The 23,999-nt window shown below is 44.5% G+C and overlaps 1 protein-coding gene across 1 annotated transcript in view; it reads left to right on the top strand.

The window, feature by feature from the left end:
* The window catches only part of PPP2R2D (protein phosphatase 2 regulatory subunit Bdelta), a 50,478-nt gene that overhangs the window by 10,662 nt on the left and 15,817 nt on the right, over positions 1-23,999 (top strand). The window contains exons 3-4 of the mRNA XM_019556100.1: positions 10,770-10,867; positions 18,587-18,752. Coding sequence (XP_019411645.1) covers positions 10,770-10,867; positions 18,587-18,752 — 264 coding nt within the window. The remainder of the gene's footprint in view (positions 1-10,769; positions 10,868-18,586; positions 18,753-23,999) is intronic.

Raw genomic sequence — 23,999 nt, 5'->3', positions numbered from 1 at the left:
GAAGTTAGATGAGCACCTTGCCGGGGTCATCTGACCCCGGTGCTCTTTCCTGCCAAGGCAGGGGGTCAGACTAGATGATCTACCTAGGTCCCTTCCGACTCTATCTACTATGAAACTATGAAGGTGTGGCTTTTAAACCAGTTTTGCTTAAATCAAATGAACCCCTTTTATGGAGGTCATTATGGAGGTTCTCTTTTGTGGATTTAGTAACCAAGTTTGCTGTGGTTACACCCATTAATAGATTTAAATTAAACAGGAATACATGCCCATCTTACATTTTTGCATATGTTTAACTAATCAGTTGAGCCATCACCTGCCCTGGGTTGGTGTTAGAATCCAGGACAAGGGCAGAGTCCTGCCCCTCTCCCCCACAATGTTGAATGAGGGAAAAGCTTTGCCTTGTTATTGAGTAAATATGATATATGGATAATTTGGAAGAGTAATAACAGGTGGTTCTTATGATTACAGGGAAAGTAATGTTAAACAATTTAAAATCTGTAAATTTTATATGGCTCATTCTAGAAAGTTGTGTTTTGGGGTTTTTTTGGTGGTTTTGGTAGAAAATTTACCTTTGATTTAGAATGAAGCAGTCTTTAGGAGACAGCTTCACCAAAGCATATAAAAAGGCAAGACAGACTTTCATAGTATAAGCTGGTTGCAACTGTAACTATGAAAAATCTTGTCCTTCTATGATATTATACATGAACTTTGCAGGCTAGCTACACAACAAAATTCTTTGCTTTCATTGAAAAGAATTGGGATATGTGTATGGACAGATTGAAAAATTATACCCCTTAACTCACTAGAGGCTGTGTATAAACATTCATTCTAACCTTGAACATTTTCCACTGCTAGAAATGACACTGGGAAATGGAACAGTATAGACATTCATTCTGCAACTGCCTCCTCTCCATTGCTCTTTGTGTCTTCCCCAGTCTGGGTCTTCCCATTCTGGGGAACGTGTGGGCTGCTCCATTCCTTCTGTTCCCATTTGCCCTAGAACAACAGGGTAAAGCTCTGTCTGCTTCTAACACTGGGAACTCCAGAGTGAGAAGCAGGTGGGGTGCAGCTGGCAGTTGTGCCTCCCCTCACGTTCCCTCCTAATCTGTGGGGCAGACAGGAGCAGCTGCCCCCTGCACCTTCTCCAGACAGTGTCCCTAGTCTTGGGAAGGCATAGGAGGCTTTCCTCTAGTTCCACTCCTCTTCTCCCCAAGAGAAAGACACAGGAAAATGTGAGGATATTCAGTCTCCCAGGAATGATTTAAACTTGGTTTCCAGGTTATTTTTCTCTCATTTTTGCTATGGAATAAAAAGCTTGAATATTTGTAGTCTTGTGGTTTCTACCAGGAAAACAGTGAGTATCCCAGTACAAACTGAATGCCTGTTCGTAGAATGTGGACTGATAAACGAATTCTAGTTATCACAAGACTGAGAGTATGTACATCAAATTTTAATACTGTATTGTCGTTAGAGCTGCCAAGCAAGATAGGTATCAGTGTGTTATTACAAAGGCAGTCATTTAAAATTTTGCAGTATACAGTTAATGAAGATGAGTCCTGTTTGTAGTGTTTGTGGTGGTGTATTGTTCAGGATCCTGTTCCTTTTTAGAGGTGCACTGATTGATCAAATATTGGAAATTGGCCTGATGTGGCTGATAATTTGGCCAATAAATGTCCATGCGTGTATGCAGCCACATCACAGCATGTAGCAACAATGAACACAGCCCGGGAGCTCGTGGAGTTGCATCCAGCTGGTAAGTCTGTAGTGGTTGAAGGGGAGGGAAGATGCATGGGGGGACAGATCAAAGCTCCCCGTGTTGAGGGAGGGAGTGGGGTTGGGGCCGTGGTAGACGTTGCCCAGCCAGGGCAAGGCAGAGCATGGGACAGCCACGGCTCATCAGCATGGGGAGGGGGGCATGTGCCTTTGGGTCTGTGCAGGGTGTGGTGGGCTGAACCTGTGGTCTGGGGCCAGGGGCCACACGGCTCTTCTCAGTGGGGGGGGGGAGGATGGGTGCTGGGTGGTGCTGTGCTCAGGGTGGGCGGTGCTGGGAGGAAGGGTATGGTGGGGCACTGCAGGCACCTTAAATTTTTCTGCCCCCTCTTCCAGCACCGCCGCCGCCCACCCTGAATGCAGCATGGCCCATCACAACCCTCTCCACCCCTCACCGGGAAAAGCCTGGCCCCAGCTCCAGCCTGCACCTGCAGTCCACCCCGCCCTGTGCAGATCACGGGGTACATGTCCCCTGCCCTCCCCCATGCCACCTCTCCATGCCCTCCTGGGATGCATACAGTGGCGGGAGCCGCTCCCCCTCGCTGCACCCCCTGGATGAGCCACAGCTCCATCCTGTGCCCCACCCTGGCTGGGCAGTGCCTACACCAGCCCTACTCCCTCCCTCACTGCAGGGGGCATTGATCTGCCCCTCCACTCCCCTTCCTTTCCCCCTCCACTTCCATCACAACAAACTTACCAGCTGGACGCAGCTGTATCGGAAATCAGATCAGTATTGGCTAATATGCCTCCTTAAAAATCAGCTATTGGTGTCAGCCCCCAAAATCTCTCAGTGTACCGCTAGTTCTTTTAATGGTTACTGACAAATTCCAAATTACTACTTGTCCCAGGATGGTTAGTTCCTTCCCTTTCTTGAGCCATCACATTGTAAAAATTTCCATCAGTTACTTACACCTTTGATATCAGTGGGGGGTTTTCATGCCCAACCTTTTTTTTTTTCCATGCCCTGTTGCTGAGAGTGGAGTGTGGCGGCATGGGGCAGGGGAGCTCCTGGTGCGTGGCACAGCTTGTCTCTTAAGTGTTCCTGGTGTTGCCCCCATGACCCTCATTTGGGTTGTGACTTGGAGTTGGGAACTGCTGTTCTGTATGAAGGTAGTTTGTTAGGTATGGACTTGTCAAAATATAAATCAGTGACAGGCTGTGAATTTACTGGGCATCATCAATTCCAGGGTGGACTGTTATTTTGGCTGGAGGGCCCCTTAATGGGTTTTGAGGACCCATTGAGGGCCGTATTCTTCTCTTCCCTTCCCTTCCCTGCTGGAGCTGTAGTTTGCCACAGCAGGCAGGCTTTACCTTTTTACCTCTTGCCTCGCCTCGCCTCGCCTCGCCTGCTGGAGCAGTAGTTCACCACAGCAGGCAGGCGACAGCTGTCAGTGCTGCCAGGAGGTTCAGGAGCTCAGATGCAAAACCTGGCAGCAGCGTTCACAGCTGATGCCAACGCTGACACCACTGTGCTCCTGGCCGGTGGTGTTAGCTGTGGACCCAGGCAGGAGCTGCTGCCATGCCAGGTGGGTGGCTGCGTCAGCTGTTGGTACAGCCGGCAGATTTCGGAGCCTTGACATGGAGCCTATCAGCAGTGTCCACAGCTGGTGCTGCTGCATGCCCAGAGTGGCAGCAACACCAGCTTGGATCCACAGCTGACGCTGCCGGCAGGTTCTGGGTCATGGCTCTGGGTGGGAGCTTCCACTGCACTGGGAGGGTGGTGGCGTCAGATATGGATGCTGCTGGCAGGTTCTGCATCCGGGCTCCTGAACCTACCAGCAGCATCCACAGCTGGTCCCCACTGCAGTGGAAGCTCCATCCAGGTCCTCAACTGATATCTGATGCTGCTGGGCAGAAACAATGCTGCCTACCCACCTGGCACCACGTGGCCATTGGAGCCGCTGGCCACTCATAAGCCAGATCCAGTTAGTTGGTGGCCATCTACCCACAGGCCGGATCAAATATGTTGGCAGATCAGATTTGGCCTGCATGCCATATTTTGCCCACTTCCATGTATTCTGTAGTTCCTATTTGCATACTGTTATCAGATTTGCCTATCAACTTGGGGTGTGCTTATTTATTAGGGGTACGTTTCTGGGGTCTCTGTAATTCTGTCAGTGCACTGCTTGTGTTCTTGTGTTTGTATATGGAGCTGTATCTCTCCCTTCTGCAAGTCCTCACGCCCAGTGGAGCTATCTTGCAGGACTCAGTTTCAATGGGGCTGGGTTCCTCCAGCCACCATATCAGACACACACACACATGAATGACCCGGCTGGATTGATCAGCATGTACAGGCTGATGCCCTCATATGCCAGGAATCAGTTCATTAAGGTAACAATAAAATGCAGTCAGACACAAGCTCATAGGTGAACAGAATACCTCTGAATCAGGCTGGGTGTCCAGCTGACATCCTCATGGACCAGCTTTCAGTTCATTAGGGCATGTCTGGGCCAAACTGGGTCAGTCAGCCTATACAAGCTGATCCCCTTATGCGTCTCAAACTCAGCACATCCCAATCTTTTGCCCTAACTGTCCTAATAATGGTAGCCTTTTGATGAGCGAATCCACAGTATTTGGGGGCTTTACAGGGATCTTTGGCTTAGGTGAAAGAAGCGTTGCTGCAGAGTAAGTGGGGAAGGAGAAGTAGAGAAGGAAAAATACACCCGGTTATCACCAGTTTGGCTCCCGTTGACCACCACCCTCTGGGTCCTACCGCAGAGCCAATTTCCCAGCCAGCGGATAGTGGTGAGGCCGAGGCTGCAGTTAGCCAATTTACCCAAGGTGTGAACGTGAACGTGGGATACCAGATTGAAGGCTTTTTTAAAGTCAAGATATACAATGTCGATCTCTTCCCCCTTATCCAGGTGATAAGTCACCTGGTCATAAAAGGAAATGAGATTGGTCAAGCAAGACCTACCTGCAACAAACCCATGCTGGGTATCCCTCAGGATATTGCTTTCAGCTAGTCTGTTAAGGATGGCCTCTTTGGTAATCTTTTCCAAGACCTTCCCCAAGATAGAGGTCAGGCTGATGGGCTTGTAGGTTGTCGGAACTACTTTCCTCCCTTTCTTGAAGATAGGCACAACATTGGCTGTCTTCCAATCATCAGGCACTTCACCAGAGCGCCAAGAACTCTCAAAGATCCATGCCAGGGACTGAGCTATGATGCTCGCGAGCTCCCTGAGTACCCTTGGGTGTAAGCTGTCAGGGCCGGCTGACTTGAAGGTATCCAGCCTGTCAAGGTGTACCTTCACGAGGTCAGCCTTGATGGAGGGCAAGGAATCTCCCTCACCTGGGCCTCCCTGACCCATAGTGGGCCGGGCCATCCCATGGGACTGGTGAAAAACTGACATAAACTACCTATTTAGCACGTTTGGTTTTTCCTGGGTATTGGTTGTCAGTTGCCCCATCTGGTTTAGCAGGGGTCCAATGTTGCCCTTGCTTTTCCTCCAGCTCCCCACGTATCTAAAAAAGGACTTTTTATTTTCCTTGATATTTGTAGCTAGCTGGGGTTTCACTGCAGCCTTGGCTTTCCTAGTTTGCTCTCTGCAGGTCCGGACCAGAGCAGAGTATTCCTCCTTGGTGGCGGTTCCAGTCCTCCATCCTTTGTAGGTCTTCCTTTTAAGACGCAGGAGGTCCGTCAGTTCCTTGGAGGGCCAAGGGGGCTGCTGTGCCCTTTTGCTGCCTTTCCTCCGAGATGGGATGGACTTCGCTTGCGCATCCAGGATTGCTCCCTTGAGGAGCAACCACTCATCCTGAACTCCCCTCTCCATTGGGTTGTGGCCTTTTAGGGCCTTTCTGACAAGCCTCCTTAACTTGTCAAAGCCAGCATTCCCCAGGCTCCTGGCCTTTGTGTATAGACACGCAAGTGTCCCCTTGGGGGCCCTTGCCCTGCCTACATTTTTGTTCTGGGGCTGGGGTGGGATCCCTTATGTGCTTTGGCCTGCTGGCTTTGCAAGGGCCACTCAGTGGGCCAGCAGTGGCAGTAGTCCCCTCATCCCCTGGCGGGCTTAGTTTAAAGCCCGGTGGAGCAGGTCAGCCAGTCTGGCTGAGAAGAGCCTCCTCCCCAGTGGAGAGAGGTAGAGGCCGCCCGTTCCCAACAGCTCACTTCCTCTCTCTCCGAAGAGCGGACTGTGGTCATGGAAGCCAAAGTTTTCCCAGTGACACCAGCGTCGCAGTCTTTGGTTGACTACCTTGATCCTCCTCTCCCTCCTCAGTCCATAGCCCGAGACTGGGAGGATCGAAGAAAACACCACCTGTGCTCCTAGACCCTTTAGCCCCGCACCCAAATCCCTGTAGCGCCTCATGACCTGGCTGGTAGCACTCTGAGCCATGTCATTGGTGCCCACATGGATGAGGAGCATGGGATTGTGGTCAGTGGGCTGGAGGAGCTTAGGGATCTTCTCCACAATATGATGGTACTAGTATTAATAGCCATGCAAGGAAAAATAAACAGAAATATTACAATATTACTCTGGTTCAGTTGAGTATTTGGAGAAACCTAGCTCAAGCTTAGCTAATAAAATTCAGGTTCAGAAAGCTATGCCTAGAGAGAGGGAGAGTGCACATGAGCTGGGGTCTCACCCCTTGGGTGAGAATGCAAGGTACTTACTTGGGTGTTTTGTTGACAGGCAAATTTCTTAGCACAATCTCTGAAAGTTAAACAGGTGACAGAAAGAGACAATCTGTTTACCCCAGCTTCTTGAGAACAACGGCGGATGGTGTCAGAGAGATTTGTCCCTCTTGAAGCCCACTGTTTGCTGCTTTACTGCTTTCTTATACCCTTAGTCCAACCTCTTCAAAGCATTGTTTTAATTGTGTAAATCAAGAGGGTCCCATGCTATAATTGACAGGGAAAATCTTGTTATATAAACAGTTTCAATTTAAATGAATTGCCTTTCTCAGTGACAAGGGGTTATCTGGTTTGGAACATCTCAAGAAACTGCTTAACAACCAGGAAAAACATACGGTTTTAAGTGGTAACCAGACACCTAGGAGCCGGCTTGAAATTATTTTGAATACAGAAGATAGATTGGAAGGGATACCACATTCTTTCTTCTCAGATGGCCTAGCTATGCTTGCACTGTGAATTCAGCATCAGTGTTTTGTATTTTACCTGTTGTGAATAAGCTTCAGCTTAGCATGACTTCCAGATCTTACTGTAGTCTTTTACTGGTGCCTTGATTTGGTCTGTTTTGTGAAACGGGAAATCCCAAGGGCACATGGAACATACTTAAGGGGATTACTTGGAGTGCTCATAAACTTTGTGGGGAGGACTCCCACCAGTCATCCCAGGAAAAGTATGACAGCATTTGTGGTCAGGGTGCCAATGGGCTGTTTGTTGCAATGAGCCCTTAACCATTGTTCAAGTGTTGCCCATACCCTCTCTGACTTACGGAATGCTGAGGCAACAGACTAACCTGGCAACCAAGTTTTAGGCAATCAAGTTTTAAATAGGCCTCCCATGCTGGGACCAGGGAGTGTATGGCCTGAAATGCCTATTAAACTTTTCTGCTGCTTAGTTCTGGTTAGATGAGGTGTGGGAGAGGCAGGGCGGGGAAAGTCCTTTATAAGTCCAGGAAGCTGGGTCCCTCAGGAACACAGAGCTGACAGGCAACAATACCTCGTGGTAAATGTGACGTAGGTTAGCCTACAGATTAAGAGTAAGAACATGGGTACAGTAGCTAGGTACCGTGTAGGAGGTGACACACGGTGAGTTCACAGGCAGTCTTCCTGGCAACTTTTTCATGCTGTCGTTCCCCACCGCCCCCCAGCTTCAGCCACACAAGAGGAAATCGACAGGGACAGCCTTCCATGCCTTTCTAAGCAGTACAAAATTAGTCTTGTAGTTTTCTGTGGGTGTACCATTCATAAGAAAACTGCTTTCAAGTGTGGTATACCACAAAAATCTATTGTTTCTCTACAGGGGGAAGGTACTTTGCTGTGAATGTTACTTGTACTCTTTCCTCATTGTTCTGGGAAACTTCATTACTGGTTACTTCCCTGTTGTGAAAGATTGCCTGATGTGTTTTGGTAGAAGAGAGAAAGCTGGTGTTCCCGCAAATTAATAGAAGAAAATTATTGTATGTGATAAATTATAGTTAAAATATACTAAGATTTGTGTGGTGTGTTTATTAAAACCTGTAATTATGTTGCTTTCTTTAAAGAGGAGTAGAGTTCAAAGGAGATGTATAAAGGGAGGAAATGTGGGTATGTGTACAACATATAAAGGTGTGAAAATCCTTTCCAATTCCTTCCTCCACCTCCCAAGAAACCAGGATCTGGTCCATCTTGGAGAACTAGATAATTTTGTGTGATGAGGGAATCAGTGCTTCATGATGACTAAATGGATTAAACCTGTCTGAAATGTAAATTTAATTTGGATATACTTAAAACTGTTGTTTTGCTGTTGCCTATTTGTCTTACACGTTGAAGGAGCTGGCTTTATCTATCTGTCTATCTATATGCAGCTCCTCCTTTCTTCAGTTAAGAGTTCAGAAAAAATTCAGTACGCATCTGAGATGTATCCAGAAAAAATCTAGTTCAGGTCAGTCTTGTAGCACTTGGGTGATTTTGTAAGTTTCTTGGGGGTCAGGTGAGGAATCAGAAAGCATTTTTTCACTATGTGTATATGGAAATATACGGAAATAATCTGCATACAATAGAAATAATTTTCATTACATTATATATGTGTGTCTATGTAAAATTATATTTTTATAATATGCATAATATTCATTTTGTATTGCATATATTTATATAAAATATTAAGTTCTCTAACACAGAGACGGAAGATTTGAAATGCCTCATTAAGTTCAAGAGGAAAAGCAGCCCTAGTAGTTTATTTTTCTTTACATTAAACAACCTTATTATCCTCTCTGTTCATATGAACAGCTTGTTACCTCCTATGGAGATGCAAATTTGAAATTTATCAAGGCATAATAAATAGTTCAGGATTTCTGCTCATATTTTTAAATTTACTTTTTGGGAGCTTGTGTTGAAAAAGTCAAGAACTTCCTTGCAGTAAAGTGCAACAGTTCCTGTCCCTTCTGTTATGCTTACAATTTTTTCTGGTGCTGTAGGTGTGCTGCAAAAATGTCTTTTCCAGGTTAAAAAACAAAACCCCAAAGCACTAGAGCTAGCCTCTTGGTGAAAAATAGAGCCTTTTATGATGCATTTTTGGTGGTAAGTTGAAGAATCAGGTATTTAGTAACCTTTTCCGAAGTAGAAGCTGCTGCAGTAGTTCTACATACTCTTAGCACCTCTCTTGGTTCCAAGGTATCAGTAGAAAAGACAATTTATTTTTTAAAATTTCTCATATCTCATGTGGCTTTCTTTTCCAAAATACTGACTTTTTGCTGAGAGGCAAAAATTGTGGCATTTATTGCCTCTTGGCCACTCTGGCGCAGGAGTGGGGGTGAAAAGGGTGAGATTTAAGGCATTGGTGCACCACAGACTTCTGCCACGATTTAGGTATGTTCTGAGTAATATGCATGCTTGCTTTTCCATATATTTACATACATAGTAAGTGAGCTTGCAGATTTGCTTAGGTGCCAGATTTTAAAGCTGATACCTTACCTAATTGACAGACTTATTTTTCACAACTGGACATTTGTTTTTTTTTTAAACAGTCCATTATGCCTATACACATCTGGTTCTTGGTGAATTAGTAGTCAGTCAAGTGTAAATGGGACAAACGTTACAGGTATGCTTTCAACCAAAAATATACACACTGTCTTGTAAGCAACTTATGAATATCTGTTGGAGCCAACAAATCCAAATTTCTTTCTATTGAAATATGCTTGCATATTGTTGTCATTTTTCAGTTCTTTAGTATCTCATGCTTAAAATAATTCACCTTGAAGGGAGGTTGCCCTTGTCTTACAGCAGTTCTGGAGGTTGTCTGTGCTATTTGAAACTTGTATGAAAGGGACTAACTTTAAAATATGTGGTGCAATTTTATTGTTTCAGCATTTTTTAAGTAACAATTTAAGTTATGGGGCAATTTGCATGCAAAGGAGAATAGTTTATGTAACATTACTTAGTTAAAATAGAAAGTATAATTGCACTAAAATACATCTAATCAACAACATTACATTTTTTTAATTTAAACGATGGAAAGTTAAGAGAGCAAGTCTGAAATGAAATGTCACTGCTGCTTCTCGTGTTTTCCCATGTAATTCACCCAAGTATCCTGTGGCATTTCTGGTCTTGTAGCTTTTTCATTCAGTTAAGCAACTTTAAGACTTGCTTACTAGTGGTTCTGGAGGAAGAGATGCTGTCCATGGGAATTTAGCTGGGATCCTACAAGGTTGTCTAAACATATGTAAACACCCGGTTTTGAGGTTCAGACTATGGTCATCCTTTTCACTCCTTTCAGTGATTGCCAACTGGAGATGTACTTTTCAGTTCATGTATAGAAGCTATAATTCATATGTTTCAGGTTCTAAAGCTCAGTAATTTAAGGAAATTATTCCTTTCTTCCTAAGATATAAACAACAAACTGCAGAATTTTTTGCAGTTTCCTCTGAAGTCTCTACTTCGGACCTCTAGACCAGATGGACTACTTTCTCATCCTAAATCCATCAGCATTTTGGTTTTCTGTTCAGTGCTGTACCCATTTTGATTGAAGACCTTAAGATTTGTACTTCACAAACATATAATTTGGTTTTCAGATAATCCAGTGAATCGTATTTCTTCCTATCCCATTGTTAAATACTACCAGTTAATTAATCAGATTTTATAAGAAACAAAGTGCTTTTCAGATGGAAAAAATGTATTTTTGAAAAATTTGGATCTATAAAAAAAAAAAATTGATCAAAACCATCAACAAAACATGTTGTTAGTCTTGGATATTAATGTAAAATAGCTGGGATTGTTTTGCTGTCATAGGAAAGTGCAATTGATTTTTCTTTTTTCTTTTTCACTCAGTTTTTAGGTTCTAAATTTAATTGGTTTGGTTTACATGTTACAGTGGTATTTTGTGTCTCTTCTGTTTACAGCTGATATTATTTCAACAGTTGAATTTAATTACTCTGGAGATCTTCTTGCAACAGGAGACAAAGGTGGTAGAGTGGTTATATTTCAAAGGGAACAAGAGGTCAGTGATTTTGAAAACAAAGGTGTTAAAATTGCTCTTATCTTTCTTTCTTACCAAAATGTATGCTATGTCATCTTTTTGTCACAGAGGTTAAATGTGATTGTGTTTTCTAGCCAGTTGTTTCTTCAGAAAACTTCCAATTGGCTTATTTTTCCTTGATTGAACTAACTCTCCCAGTATGTCTTCTGAATTTGGTGCTGTACCGAAAAGTCCAGGTATCCCTGTTTAGGCTGTACACTTGAAATTTTGGACAATCACAATGGTGGCTCCCCTGAAACAAAAACTTAAGGCCCAGGGCATCTTAAATTTTTAATGTTTAACTTCCTTCAAGAAACGAAAAGATTACTGCAAGGAGGTAGCTGCTCCTGAAAAGATGCAGGAGGATGCCCATGCTTCAGATGCTCTCCACTGCCCTCCATCCTGAAGCTGTTTTTTAGATATCATCAAATTGATAAATACTAGTTAAATCTTTCCTGTGTTACTCAGTGCTCTGGCATATGTGTCCATTGATATTTCAGTGTGCTTTGTATCTTAATCTTCAACATAAGGAAAATATGCCTATTTTCTATATCTTCTTGTCTTGATAAATACAGTATAGAGCTACACTAATATATTGGTTGCATGTTGGATTGGCACTAATAAAAGGAAAATTAACATTATTGGCTTTTTTGACCCATGTAGCTGATAATGTCACCTACAGATACAATATGTCTTCTGCCTGAGGGCCTGGATGTTGCATGCATGCACACAGCCATATGCAGGAATGCAGCTGGGTAGTATAGAGAGCAGTGCCATGCAAGTAAGTCTGTGGGAAGGGAAGGAGTGTATGGAAAGGAAGGGGTTTGGGGGGTGCAGTCTGAGGACCCCATGGTGTGGGAGAGAGTGGGGAAGGGCCTGGGGTGTGGGGGTGCTGTCCAGCCAGGGCAATGAATGGGATCCAGGGCCAGGACAGAGAGCAGAACGGAACTGCGGGTGGCCTGTCTGGGAGGAGGGTAGGGGTAACTTTCAACCACTGCACACACACCCCCAGGGGAGGCATGGGGGGATATGTGCTCCCCCAGATTTGTGCACAGGGTGGATGTGGGCTCCCCTCTGTTGGCCTGGGGCTCTCCACTATCCTGCCTTTTCCTGTGAAGCACCACGCTGGCCATATATTCCCCTGCCTACATGGCAGTGCTAGGGATGACAAGTTGTGCCTCCTGCTGCTGGGTGGGCAGGGGGCTTGCAGCTGGTGTGGAGCTCCCAGGCCAAAGGCAGTGGAGCAGAGAGCCCTGAGTCCACAGCAGGCAGCCTACGTCTGCTCTCGTGCTGCTCAGCTCGTCCCCGTGCTTAAAAATGGTGTCGGTAGCGTTTGAACTAAAGCTTATTTGAACTTGATATGCTTTAGGTCAAACACCGCCACCGCCATTTTTAAGTGCTGGGTTGCTGATTTCCTAGACAAGCGAGCTGCAGCTTTGTCCTGCTCCCCGCCCTGGCCCCAGGTCCCACTCACTGTCCCAGCTGGGCAGTACCCCCAGCCCCTGCGCCATTCCCTCCCTCACCATGGGGGGTCTCAATCTACCCCTACTCCTCCACAAATTTGCAGGGAGTTGCTCTCCACGCTGCCCAGCTGCATTCCTGTAAATCGGTTATCAGATTGGTATCAGCCAATATGGTTGGTTAATAATTGGTTATTGGTATCAACCAGCAAAATGGAGTGGGGTGAAAATTTAAGGATGCAAATAAACTACTTTTCTAAGTCTGCATAAACAGTACGTTGGAGTGTTACACCAAAAGCCACCAAGACTTATAAAGTCTTACAGCTAGATATTTTGATTGTTGTTCTGAGGCATGTGGAGTGTTTTTTCGGGTGGTATCTGGCTGCTTTCACTTTTGATGTACATACTGCTGAAGCCTGTATGTTTGGAAAGGCCAATGCTAGCAAGCCATCTTCCAGATCCTGAAGGCAAAACAGAAAACAGAACTCTAATGTGTGTTCAGTGGCGAAAGCTCAGTAAGGTTTATTATTGCTGGACAGCATGCCAGTCCAACTTAGTGAAGCTTGCCCTTGACAAGTAGAGACACTGTTATTCACGCTTCCCTAGGTCTCTACGAGGGACAGGTCTCCCAACTCCTGTATTTATGTTTACATACCACCCACCCTCCCCTCCATCCCAGTCCTAGCTCACTCTCTCAAGATGTTCATCTGTATTTGATTTGTCTGTCAAGTTTATGCACCTCCACTCCCATTAGTAAGTTTTAATTTTTACATTTGTAGCTATTGTTTTCGTACTCCCTTCAATGTCTTTTTTTCTGCTCATTAGTGTGTTTTAATTTTTTACTGGGTCATCCAGCAGTCAGGAGGTTCTTTTCTCCATATTGCTTTTCAGCACTATAGTTTACAATAGCTTAGAAAAACTATGGCCTAACACATTCGGAACTCCTACATTTAATTACTCCCCCTTGCGCTGTAGCTGTAAAATAAGTTCTTTATTTGACTCTTGCCAAGTGGAATGTTGCCTTGATTACAGTTCTTTTCTGACATAAGTGAGTAATTTTATACTTAGCTTTGAAGGTATAAGAACAAGACTGTCAAATTCATTTTGAATTCTGGTCTTATCCTTCAGGCTGCTTGCAGCCAATCCCAGCTTGCTGTCATCTGCAAATGCTATTTTGTATCACTGAAATCATTCATGAATTTTTTTAATAGAACTGGGCTAAGCACACCCCTACAGTGTGCCACCTGTGACACCCTTCCATTTTAGCAGCAAACTGCAGATAACTGCTGTGTACACTCATTTTATGCTGAATTCAGCCAGGCTAGGGATGGGCAATTATTTGGGGTGGAGGGTTGCGTAAGGAGTTCTGGTGAACTGTTGCAGAGGATAAGGGGGGAGGTATTTGATCCTGTCTGACCACGGGCCTGTCCAACCTGCACCCATCCCCAGGGGCACTGGATGGAGCGGGTGGGTGGGTAGAGTCTCCATGGAGACTCCACATGCAGGAACATGCTGGTCCAGGAAGATGGAATGGGGCCACGAGCAGGTGGGGAATGGGGCGGGGCCAGGGCCAGGGCCAGGACTGCAGGATAGTCAGTGTGGGTACCAGAGCCTGGGGTATAGCCGGGTAGCAGATCATGGTTCTGTCCTGGGCCCTACCCCTGCGTCGTCACTGCTTTGCAGTTCCAGGCTAGTCTCCATGGAGACTCCGCTAGCCTGTTCCACCCAGTGCCCCCAGCAGTGCAGAAGAGAAATTGGCAGTGGCAGCTGGGCAGAGTGAGCCCCCACAGCCCATGCTGCCCCCTGCGCCTGAGCTGGATGGGGCCAAGGGACCTGCCACAAGTCATATAGAATCCCTTGGCAAGCCAAATCCAGCCTGTGAATTGTATTTTGCCCACCCCTGGTCTAGGCCATATTTACCTAGTTCATTTTTGAAAATATTGAACAAAAGATTAGCAAAAGCCTTACAGAATCCAAAATATATCTCATTATCTGCTTCCCTTTTTACCTACTAAGCCAGTTACCCTGTCAAAATTATTTTGATGTTTTGCTCCTGGTGCATTTAAAGAGATTGCTAGTTTGTTTTTGTATCTGTAGAAATCAGTGGTCATCTGGGGTCCAGTTTGTATATGCATTTTTTATATAAATGCTACTTGCAAACAATGTATATATAGTTTCATAGTTGATAGGGTCGGAAGGGACCTAAGCAGGTCATCAAGTCCGACCCCCTGCCATGGGCAGGAAAGAATGCTGGGGTCAAATGACCCTGGCTAGGTGATTGTCTAGCCTCCTTTTGAAGATCCCCAGGGTAGGGACAAGCACCACTTCCCTAGGAAGTTGGTTACAGCTCTTAGCCGCCCTGACTGTGAAGTAGTGCCTCCTGATGTCTAGCCTGAACCTACTCTCAGTCAGCTTATGGCTGTTATTCCTTGCAACTCCTGGTAGTGCTCAGGGGAACAGAGACTTTCCCATTGCCTGCTGGTCCCCCTTGACAAGTTTGTAGGTGGCCACCAGATCCCCTTTCAGCCCTCTTGTGTAGGCTGAACAGGTTCAGGTCCTGTAGTCTCTCCTCATAGGGCCTACCCTGTTACTCCCTGATCATGAGAGTGGCCCTTCTTGACCCTCTTGATGCTATCCACATCCCTCCTGAAGTGTGGCGCCCATGTTCATCTTGGAATCAATAGTGACACCAAGATACTTTTCTGCCTCTGTGCTGACAAGAAGGGAGTTCTGCAGCCCATTGGTATGCTGCTGCTTTTTCCTCCCCAGGTGCAATACCTTGCACTTGTCCGTATTGAAACCCATCCTATTCTCATCCGCCCACCTCTGTAACCTGTGTCTTACCTCGCATCACAAACCTTTATAGTTTCATAGTTTGTAGGGTCGGAAGTGACCTGAATAGATCATCAAGTCCGACCCCCTGCCTTGGCAGGAAAAAGTACTAGGGGCAAACGACCCCAGCAAGGTGTTTGTCTAGCCTTGTCTTAAAGACCCCCAGGGTGAGAGCTAGCACCACTTTGCTTGGAAGTTGGTTCCAGATCCTAGCCGCCCTGACAGTGAAGTAGCGCCTCCTGATGTCTACCCTGAATCTACCCTCTGCCAGCCTGTGACTGTTATTTCTAGTCACTCCTGGTAGTGCTCGGGGGAACAGGGACTCCCCCAATGCCTGCTGGTCCCCCCTGACTAGTTTGTAACAGGCCACTAGACCCCCCTCAGCCTTCTCTTGTGGAGGCTGAACAGGTTCAGGTCCCATAGCCTCTCCTCATAGGGCCTGCCCTGCTCCCCCCTGATCATGCGAGTGGCCCTCCTCTGGACCCTCTCCATGGTGTTCACATCCCTCATGAAGTGCGGTGCCCAGAACTGGATGCACTACTCCAGCTGAAGCCTGACCAGGGTCGCATAGAGGGGGAGTATCACTTCCTTGGACCTGCTTGAGATGCATCTGTCGATGCATGACGAGGTGTGGTTGGCCTTCCTGACTGCTTCCCCACACTGTCGGCCCATGTTCGTCTTGACATCGATGATGACTCCAAGATCCTTTTCTGCCTCTGCGTTGACGAGAAGGGAGTTCCCCACCCTGTAGATATGCTGCCGGTTGTTCCTCCCCAGGTGCATCACCTTGCACTTGTCAGTGTTGAAACCCATCCTATTCTCATCCTCCCACCCCTGTAACCTGTCTAGGTCCAATTGCAGCTTATTCCTTCCTTCAAGCGTGCCTGCATCCCCCCACATCTTAGTGTCATCAGCAAATGTGAACAGGGTGCTTTTTACCCCCTTGTCCAAGTCACTGATGAAGATGTTGAACAGTGCAGGCCCGAGGACCGAGCCCTGTGGAATCTCACTGCCCACATCCCTCCAGATCAAAAATGACCTGTCCACCACCACTCTGGGTGCGGCCTTCATGCCAGTTAGCGACCCATTTGATTGTGTAGATGTTGACACCACAGTCCCCCAGCTTTTTAATGAGAATGGGGTGAGAGAAAGTGTCGAAGGCCTTCCTAAAGTCCAGAGAGACTACGTTCACCGCTACCCCTGCATCTAAGGATTTTGTGACCTGATCATAGAAGGCCACCAGGTTGGTCTGACAGGACCACAGCACAGGCAGTTCATAGCACAGGTCCTTGCTGCTTAAAAGTAAGTGATTGTAATAGGTTGTGACTTTGTGTTGATCAGCTAGGTTAAATCAACTGTGTTTAGGCTGTGAACTGAAGCATCCCTGTTCAGGTCAGAGGTAGGAGGGTGGGTGCTAGTACCCAGCTGTAGCCTCCTCTTTTCCACATGGTGGGACAGGGAGAATGTCCTCAGCTGAAGTCTCTTGGTACCGAATGCCACTGAAGCCCCAAGTCTGTGGGCTGGATGAAATGGCTCTGCAGGCCAGATCCAGCTTGTGAGTCATAGGTTGTCAACCCATGAGCTAGATGGAGATGATGTGGGTGTCACAGTTTTTTGGTAGTAGGAGAGGAATTAAATCCAAATCCTTGAATCCCAATATTCATGTTTTGAAGAAAGTGTGCATTTAAGCTTAGACTTGTCCCTGCTAGCTTCCTTTGGCCAGTATCTCCTTTTCTTGTTTTTCATCTGCTCTTCATCTCAATCCTTGTCTCTGCTTCTCTGGGTCCTAGTTGTACTCCTTCCTTCTCCAGTTTCCTTGATCAATAACACAGGAAATATTGAGAGGACAGCAATGCCCATATTTCCTTTGGGTGTTAGGTGTTTTAGCAGTTACTGGATCCTGGAAAGAGCATTTGCTGAGAAGACCCTACTTATCTCCTGTATTCCTGGGCTGACACATGCCCAGTGCAGACAGAAATTTTTGAAACCTAGCTATCAAATGCAAGCATGTCTCTAATGAGTGTATGTAAATAGGTTTATAACAGTCAGATCTGTTTGGGTTTCAATAGCATGCCCAGATATCAAGTTGAATGTTCATACCAAATATTGAGTCCTTTCTCCAAAGCATGAGTGCTCAACCTTTTTGTACTTAAGGCACCCCTCCATAATTTTTGTGAATTCAGTGGCATACTATTTCAAAAACTAACTTACTTATTACAGTGCTTACCTCCTTGCAGACGGGCCAGGTGGAGGGAAACAGCTGGGCAAGGACTGAGTCTGAACCTGCACTTTTCTTCATATGTCCTCACACTTTGCAACACCCTTCAAAGGGTCTAGCGCACCCTGGTGGAGAATCACTGCTCTAACTGGATTCTCAGTAAACCAGTTGTAACTTTTTTTTTAGTTTTCTCCCAATATGTTCCCAGAATGTCTGAACCATTTTGCTTTTTCTCAAAAGTGAAAGGGAAAAAGTAAGTGACAGAGGGAAAATACATAAAGCAGATACCCAGCATGGAAAATTTCAGCCTACACATTTTGAAGTGTAAGTGTCTGATAACAGGGTCTTATAACAAAGTTTTGAGCAGCTTTAAATATAGGCCTTACTTTCTGTGTTATGTATAGGAAATGTTGAGCGTTAGTGGGTAGAGAATGATCTTTAATGTTCATAAACAATTACAATATTTTAAAGGCATTTTAAAAACTATATATCACTACAATAAGCTAAACATAAGCTTTTTAGTTATTGCTATTTCAGTAACTGTGGCCAGCATTATATCCATACATTGGGTCCTATTACTTTCTTGCAACAAAGGAATGTAGCTGGCTCTGGTGCAATATCGCTTTTTTCCTGATTTTTAAAGTGAAGCAACAGAAATGGAGGCTGGTTAAATAGGGGAGGGCATCAGTTAGAGCCATATGATCTGTGAGAAGTTGATCAGGCATATGTAGCCTTCCCTACCAGCTCATTTGAAAGTACAGTGGACAAATCTTTCAACTTGGACTTTTGTTTACCTATATTAACAAAATTTCCCTGTACAGATGGCACCCTTTCCAAAGCACTTTGCTTTTTATAGCTTCTGGGATTACACCAGTAGCATCAAAAAGAAAAGGCAGGGAGGGAAGGCAAGGAGAGGGGGAGCCAGGTAATGTTATTACCGTGTTGCTCAGCTGGCTTATTTTACTTCATTGTAATATTAATTGTATTGTTTTTCCTCATGTAATTTGTCTTCTGTGTTGTTCTAGCAGATTTTTGAGTTTGTCAAGATAATTGCCTAAGTTTTTAATTCCAAGTTCACATTTATGTTGTAATTAATAAATGTTTGATTTATACATATAGTGTATATACGGTCATATTGTTTTCTTTGTGCAGAAATAATATTAACATTATTCTGAATATTATATCTTACAGAATAAAAGCCGTCCTCATTCTAGGGGAGAATATAATGTTTACAGTACCTTTCAGAGTCATGAACCTGAGTTTGATTACTTGAAAAGTCTAGAAATTGAGGAAAAAATTAATAAAATTAGGTGGTTACCACAACAGAATGCTGCTCATTTCCTACTATCTACAAACGGTAAGCATATTTCAATGTACTTTTATTTTGCAAAAGATACCTTTTCATATATATTTTTAATTGAATTCTTTATTTTTTCTCTGAATCCATCTACTTATTCCTTTTTCTTTTTTTTCTTTTTTTTTCTTTTTTACATATTTTTTCTTAGTTCTGCTGCATGTAAAACCATGTTGGATTTGATACTGTTTATTTAGAATATTGAATTCTCATTAACAAAAGTGATACAAAATTATGAATAAAGCTGTTCACTACTTCTCTTATGGAAATGAAAGTAGGCCAGCTTCTTAACCCTCAAACTGCTGACCCAGTCAGCTTACACCCTGTGTGCATGTTACTCTGCTTTCCAGTATGAATACTGTGTGGAGAGGTTTCTTGTGCCATCATCCACAACTGTAGCAGAGGCAGGATTTAGTCCTAGTTCTGTACGTGGTGTTTTTTTTTTGTTTTTTTTTAAACAAGGAGGATTTAAGCTGTAGATGTGCTTTTCTGATCCTAAATACCTCCTGGGGCAGGGATAGTCTTTGGTCAAAATTAGGACAGCCTGATATTAGCAATGCTACATCACTTGTTTTTTCCTAGAAGTATTCATTGTATGATATTTGCTTTACAAAATTTCCTAGTTTAAAAGAACTTTTAGTCTAAAAGCAACAGCTGTAGTGACAATATGGGTTATTGGCTATTTGGGTTTCTATTATGTATAAGAGCCATGCACTCAATTTAGTATAATATAAGCTTGAAAGATAGCACTACTTCCTTCTGTCTTCCCCTAAAATTGTGGAAAAACATAAAGGTTATTTTCCAATATATGTCGCTAGGAAGCATTTATGCTACAGCTTATCTCACTACATAGCGTTCTTATTTTGTGGAACTGTGTACTACTGCTATTTCATTATAATGCTATAATAAGGAAAGCTTTTATTTTTTTAAGTAATTACTTCTGTGACTGTCCTGATAATTCCATCTGGAAAGGCTATTGTGAATTTGAAATCTAATCGGGTTTTTTAAGTGAAGAATTGTTTCCAGTTTTACAATTGCTCCTGGGTCTACTTGCTAAATTGTACAATCATTTTCCTATCTATAACGGCTCTCCTCCCATTCTAATATTATAAAAGCCTAAGTCTGTCTGTCTAGCCATAATGCTTTATTTGAGCTTTGACTGGCTGATGGAAACAACCAATTAGAGTGCTCCAAGCATGGGGGAATGCTGCCATAATTCCAAAGCTGCGCTGAGGACTGGACAGAGGGTGGGGGAGCGGCTTGGCTCGGCTCAGCTCTCCCACCCCGCTCCCTGCAAGAGGCAGAACAGCAGCAGCATGGGGTGCCGCACTCCATCCCAGCCCCTCCCCCCCCAATCATTTTTGAGGGGCAATTGGCTAGTTACTACATAAAGTGTAAACATAGATGGAAACTGATACAGTGAAACTGATGATACAAAAAGTGATGTCACAGTAGAATTGAAGCAGCACACACACCGTCACTTAGTTGTAGGAGTTAAAGTAAAAAATAACCCAAAACCCACATTCCTCCACAATTAAAATGAGAGAGACAGTGGGAGCTGGGATCTCACCATTACAAGGCACTTGGGTGTTTTGTTGACAGGCCACGTTCCTAGCACAATCTCTGAAGATTAAACAGGCAACAGAAAGAGATGATCTGTGTATTCTACCTTCTCGAAAACAACAGCGGATGGTGTCAGAGAGATTTGTCCGTCTTGAAGCCCACTGTTTGCTGCTTTACTACTTTCTTATACCCTTAGTCCAGCCTCTTCAAAGCATTATTTTAATTGTGTAAATCAAGAGGGTCCCACGCTGTAATTGACAAGGAAAATCCTGTTATATAAACAGTTTCAATTTAAATGAATTGCCTTTCTCAGTGACAAGGGGTTATCTGGTTTGGAACATCTCAAGAAACTGATTAACGGCCAGGAAAAAAATAAGGTTGTAAGGGGTAACCAGGCACCTAGGAACTGACTTGAAATTACTATGAATACAGAAGATAAACCGGAGGGGATGCCACATTATGTCTTCTCAGATGGCCTAGCTATGCTTGCACTGTGAATTGAGCATCAGTGTTTTGTATTTTACCTGTTGTGAATAAGCCTCAGTTTAGCATGACTTCCAGATCTTACTATAGTCTTTTACTGGTGTCTGTTTCGTGAAACAGGAAATCCCAAGGGACATGGAACTAAGGGGTTTACTTTGGAGTGTTCATAAACTTTGTAGGGAGGATTTCTACCAGTCATCCTGGGAAAAGTACGACCCATGTTCCTCCACAATTAAAACAACAGACAGAGAAAGCTCAGTTGGGCAATGTTTTAATTGTAAAGCAACTTGGAAGCCTGCAGGGCCAGGAATGTGGGTGTAGAGGGGGGCTATGAGGGGCTGCTCAGGAGGGATGAGTCCCCTGTGCCCTGCAGAGCGCAGCACCTCTGCATACCTCATGGACTGCCCCCCTACCCCCCCCAGGGATCACAGCAACTGGGACCTGGGCTCTATGCCAGGGAGTGGGGGGAGCTGGAGGAGCAAGGGGGGAATACTGAGGGTGCAGGGGACTATGGGGGGGCAGCTCGGGAGGGTTGCGTCTGCTGGCTGCCCCCCCGCATGTCTCCAGCCTCCACTCACCCCGCAGCCAGGTACAGCCCTCAGCTCGGTGGCTCCAGGCCCCTTGCTCAGCCCATGGCCTGGTACAACCCCCTGCTCCACTTCCAGGTCCTTAGGAAGTGTGCTGGGGGTCTTCCCCATGACTCCCCGGCTCGGCAGTCGGCCATGGGAGGACCCGGGTGCCCCGCCAGGCCCAGGAGGCACCAGTCACCATGCCGGAGGGGCACAGTGGGGACCGGAAGTGCTTCTGGTCCACTTCGGGGTCTACTGTAGAACATGCTGGAGAGCCCCTTGCTCTCCTGTGGGATGCTCCATCTGCCCCACCACTGCAGCATTCACGAGCCTTCTGGTCTCTTGAGGTATGTAGAAAAAATGTTTAAAGCTGTGTCTGTGTCTGAATCGCTAAATCTTTTTGAATATCTCCGGATTGATTCAGAGGGTTCTGATTGGATTTGGAGAGATTTAAAGGTCTATTTGATTCGGATTTGGAGATTTGTCCACTGAATCTCTGCCCAATCTCTGCCAGGGACTGAGGGTTCGCACAGGTCCTGGTTGCTGTAGGTAGTGCATTTCAGCACTGAGGAAAGAACGAACCACAGGGATGCTCTGGCAGGCTGCCAGAGCATGTCTGTGGAGCAGTTGCCCTGCCCTGCTTTTTTTCCACCGGGTTTTTATTTATTTATTTATTTATTTATATTTTTTTGACCCATGAATGTCCAGGGGTCTAATTTTTACATTTCCTTGTTCCTGCATGTGCCTCTTACAGTGTCTCAAAGGGACACGGACTTTGGGTTTTGAGAAGTTGCAAGAAGCATGTGTGTGCTTATGTGGACGCACCCTTTGACTTTTTCATAGCTGCTGATAACTGAAGCTGTGTATGTGGCTCAATTTTGCTATGTGACATCACTTTATATCTTAGTCAGAATAGTGCTTTTGTGCCTCTGATGACATTGGAATGCCATATTTTACTGTATATCAGTAACATGCTAGCATTATTGAAGTACTGCTAATACATTTGCTCCTGAATGAAACTGAAAGGAAGACAGGCCCTTGTTTGAGGAGTTTGTAGTCTAGATAAATCACTTGGAGGTGTAGAAGACCTTGATAGTGTATAGCTTTTTGTTTAAAAAAATTATTTACTAATACCAATCAGAATTAATAGTTTCAAGAAAAAAAAATATTTCCTCAAATTTTTGTATATGTGGATCCTTTTCATGGTGCCCATGTACCTTCTGTACAGGAATTCAGAAAGTTTTGATAAATGAGATCCTGTTAGGGAAAGATAAGTGTTTTACATGCCCTCAGACTTTGTATTTCAAGGGTATAAAGGATGGCGCAACCCTAATTGTCATTCTGTTTCTTTTATCACCTAGTAGATGGTTGGAATAGCCCCACCTCCTTATAATGTCTGCAGTAGGTATCCTACTATATTTGATAATTTTTCCTTTTAGATAATCATTTATTATACGTTTGTAGTAATTCATACCAGCACTTATCAACTTCATGGCTGAACCTTTGATCACTTGATTTAAAAGCACCCTGCCATATTTTAAGTTATTCCATCCTCTTGTAAGGTGCCCTGCTCCTTTGTTGGACAGGGCAGCATATAAATCAAATAAATAAATAAGTGCCCCTGTTGTATAGGGGAGATTCATATTTCACCCACATATGTGATTTGCAGATCATTCAAGGAACACCACTGAGAACAAACAAGTCCAGCTGAAAGCTTCAGTTTCCCATTCTTAGGATGCATCTGACTTAGCTTTCTAAGAAATGAGGCTCTAGCCTTCTCATTTAAAAGTCACACTGTAAGTGCTCCAGTGGTCAAAATGGTCAGTCTTAAATCTGTTGGACTGAAAGAACCACCTTCAGCATGAGGGAGCCTTGCAGTGGGCACAGATGGTGCAAACTGTGCAACCTTACAGGTTAAAAAACCCCAAACTTTTCAATTGGTCCCTCTGCATCAGTCACCCTACCAGATAGTAAGGATCTGAATTAATTGACTTTTCCAGTTAGCATCTGCTAAAACAGTATTAATTCTGAACAGTTTGTTAGCCCTAATAGCTAGTCAGCCTCTGCCATTAGTACCAGCTATTTGTATTTTTGCAGTACCAGTAAAAAGAACACACTTGATATATGAAGCCTCTCAGTATTTTATTAGTCAGCTTGCTGCCTCTAGAAGCGGCCTTATGCAACACCAGGGTATAATCGTTTCTCACGTAGTACTGTCAGACTCAGCACTGCAGCTTTCAGCACTGAGTATTTTAGGGCAGAACTCAGTGGTGCTATCTACAGCTGCTACCTTGAGTTAGAATCTCTTGTTAACCACATCCAGGTTTCCAAGTTTTAATGAGCCACGTGTACTCTCTGGAGAATTTTTTGTGGAGACGCAAAAAAGTATCTTCCTTGCACTGGTGTCTAAAGGAGTATCTCTGTCTATTCTTTTCTTTCACCTACATCTTCTAGCACAGTGCCTTCTTGTAGATCATCTCTTGCCTATTCTGAAGTAAAGTTAAGGAACAGAAGTCAGTTATCTGGTTTTTGCTTATTTTGGAGTCAGATACTTTAGAAATGTGACACCCTTTTCAAATGCATCCTATTGCCTTATGAAATGATACAGAGAAAAGAAGGTAAGAAGACTGAGTGC

This window comes from Crocodylus porosus, unplaced genomic scaffold (assembly GCF_001723895.1).
Source record: "Crocodylus porosus isolate Cpor-Errol unplaced genomic scaffold, CroPor_comp1, whole genome shotgun sequence".
In the NCBI taxonomy this organism is placed as follows: domain Eukaryota; kingdom Metazoa; phylum Chordata; order Crocodylia; family Crocodylidae; genus Crocodylus; species Crocodylus porosus.
This window is presented reverse-complemented; position numbering and strand designations above follow the sequence as displayed.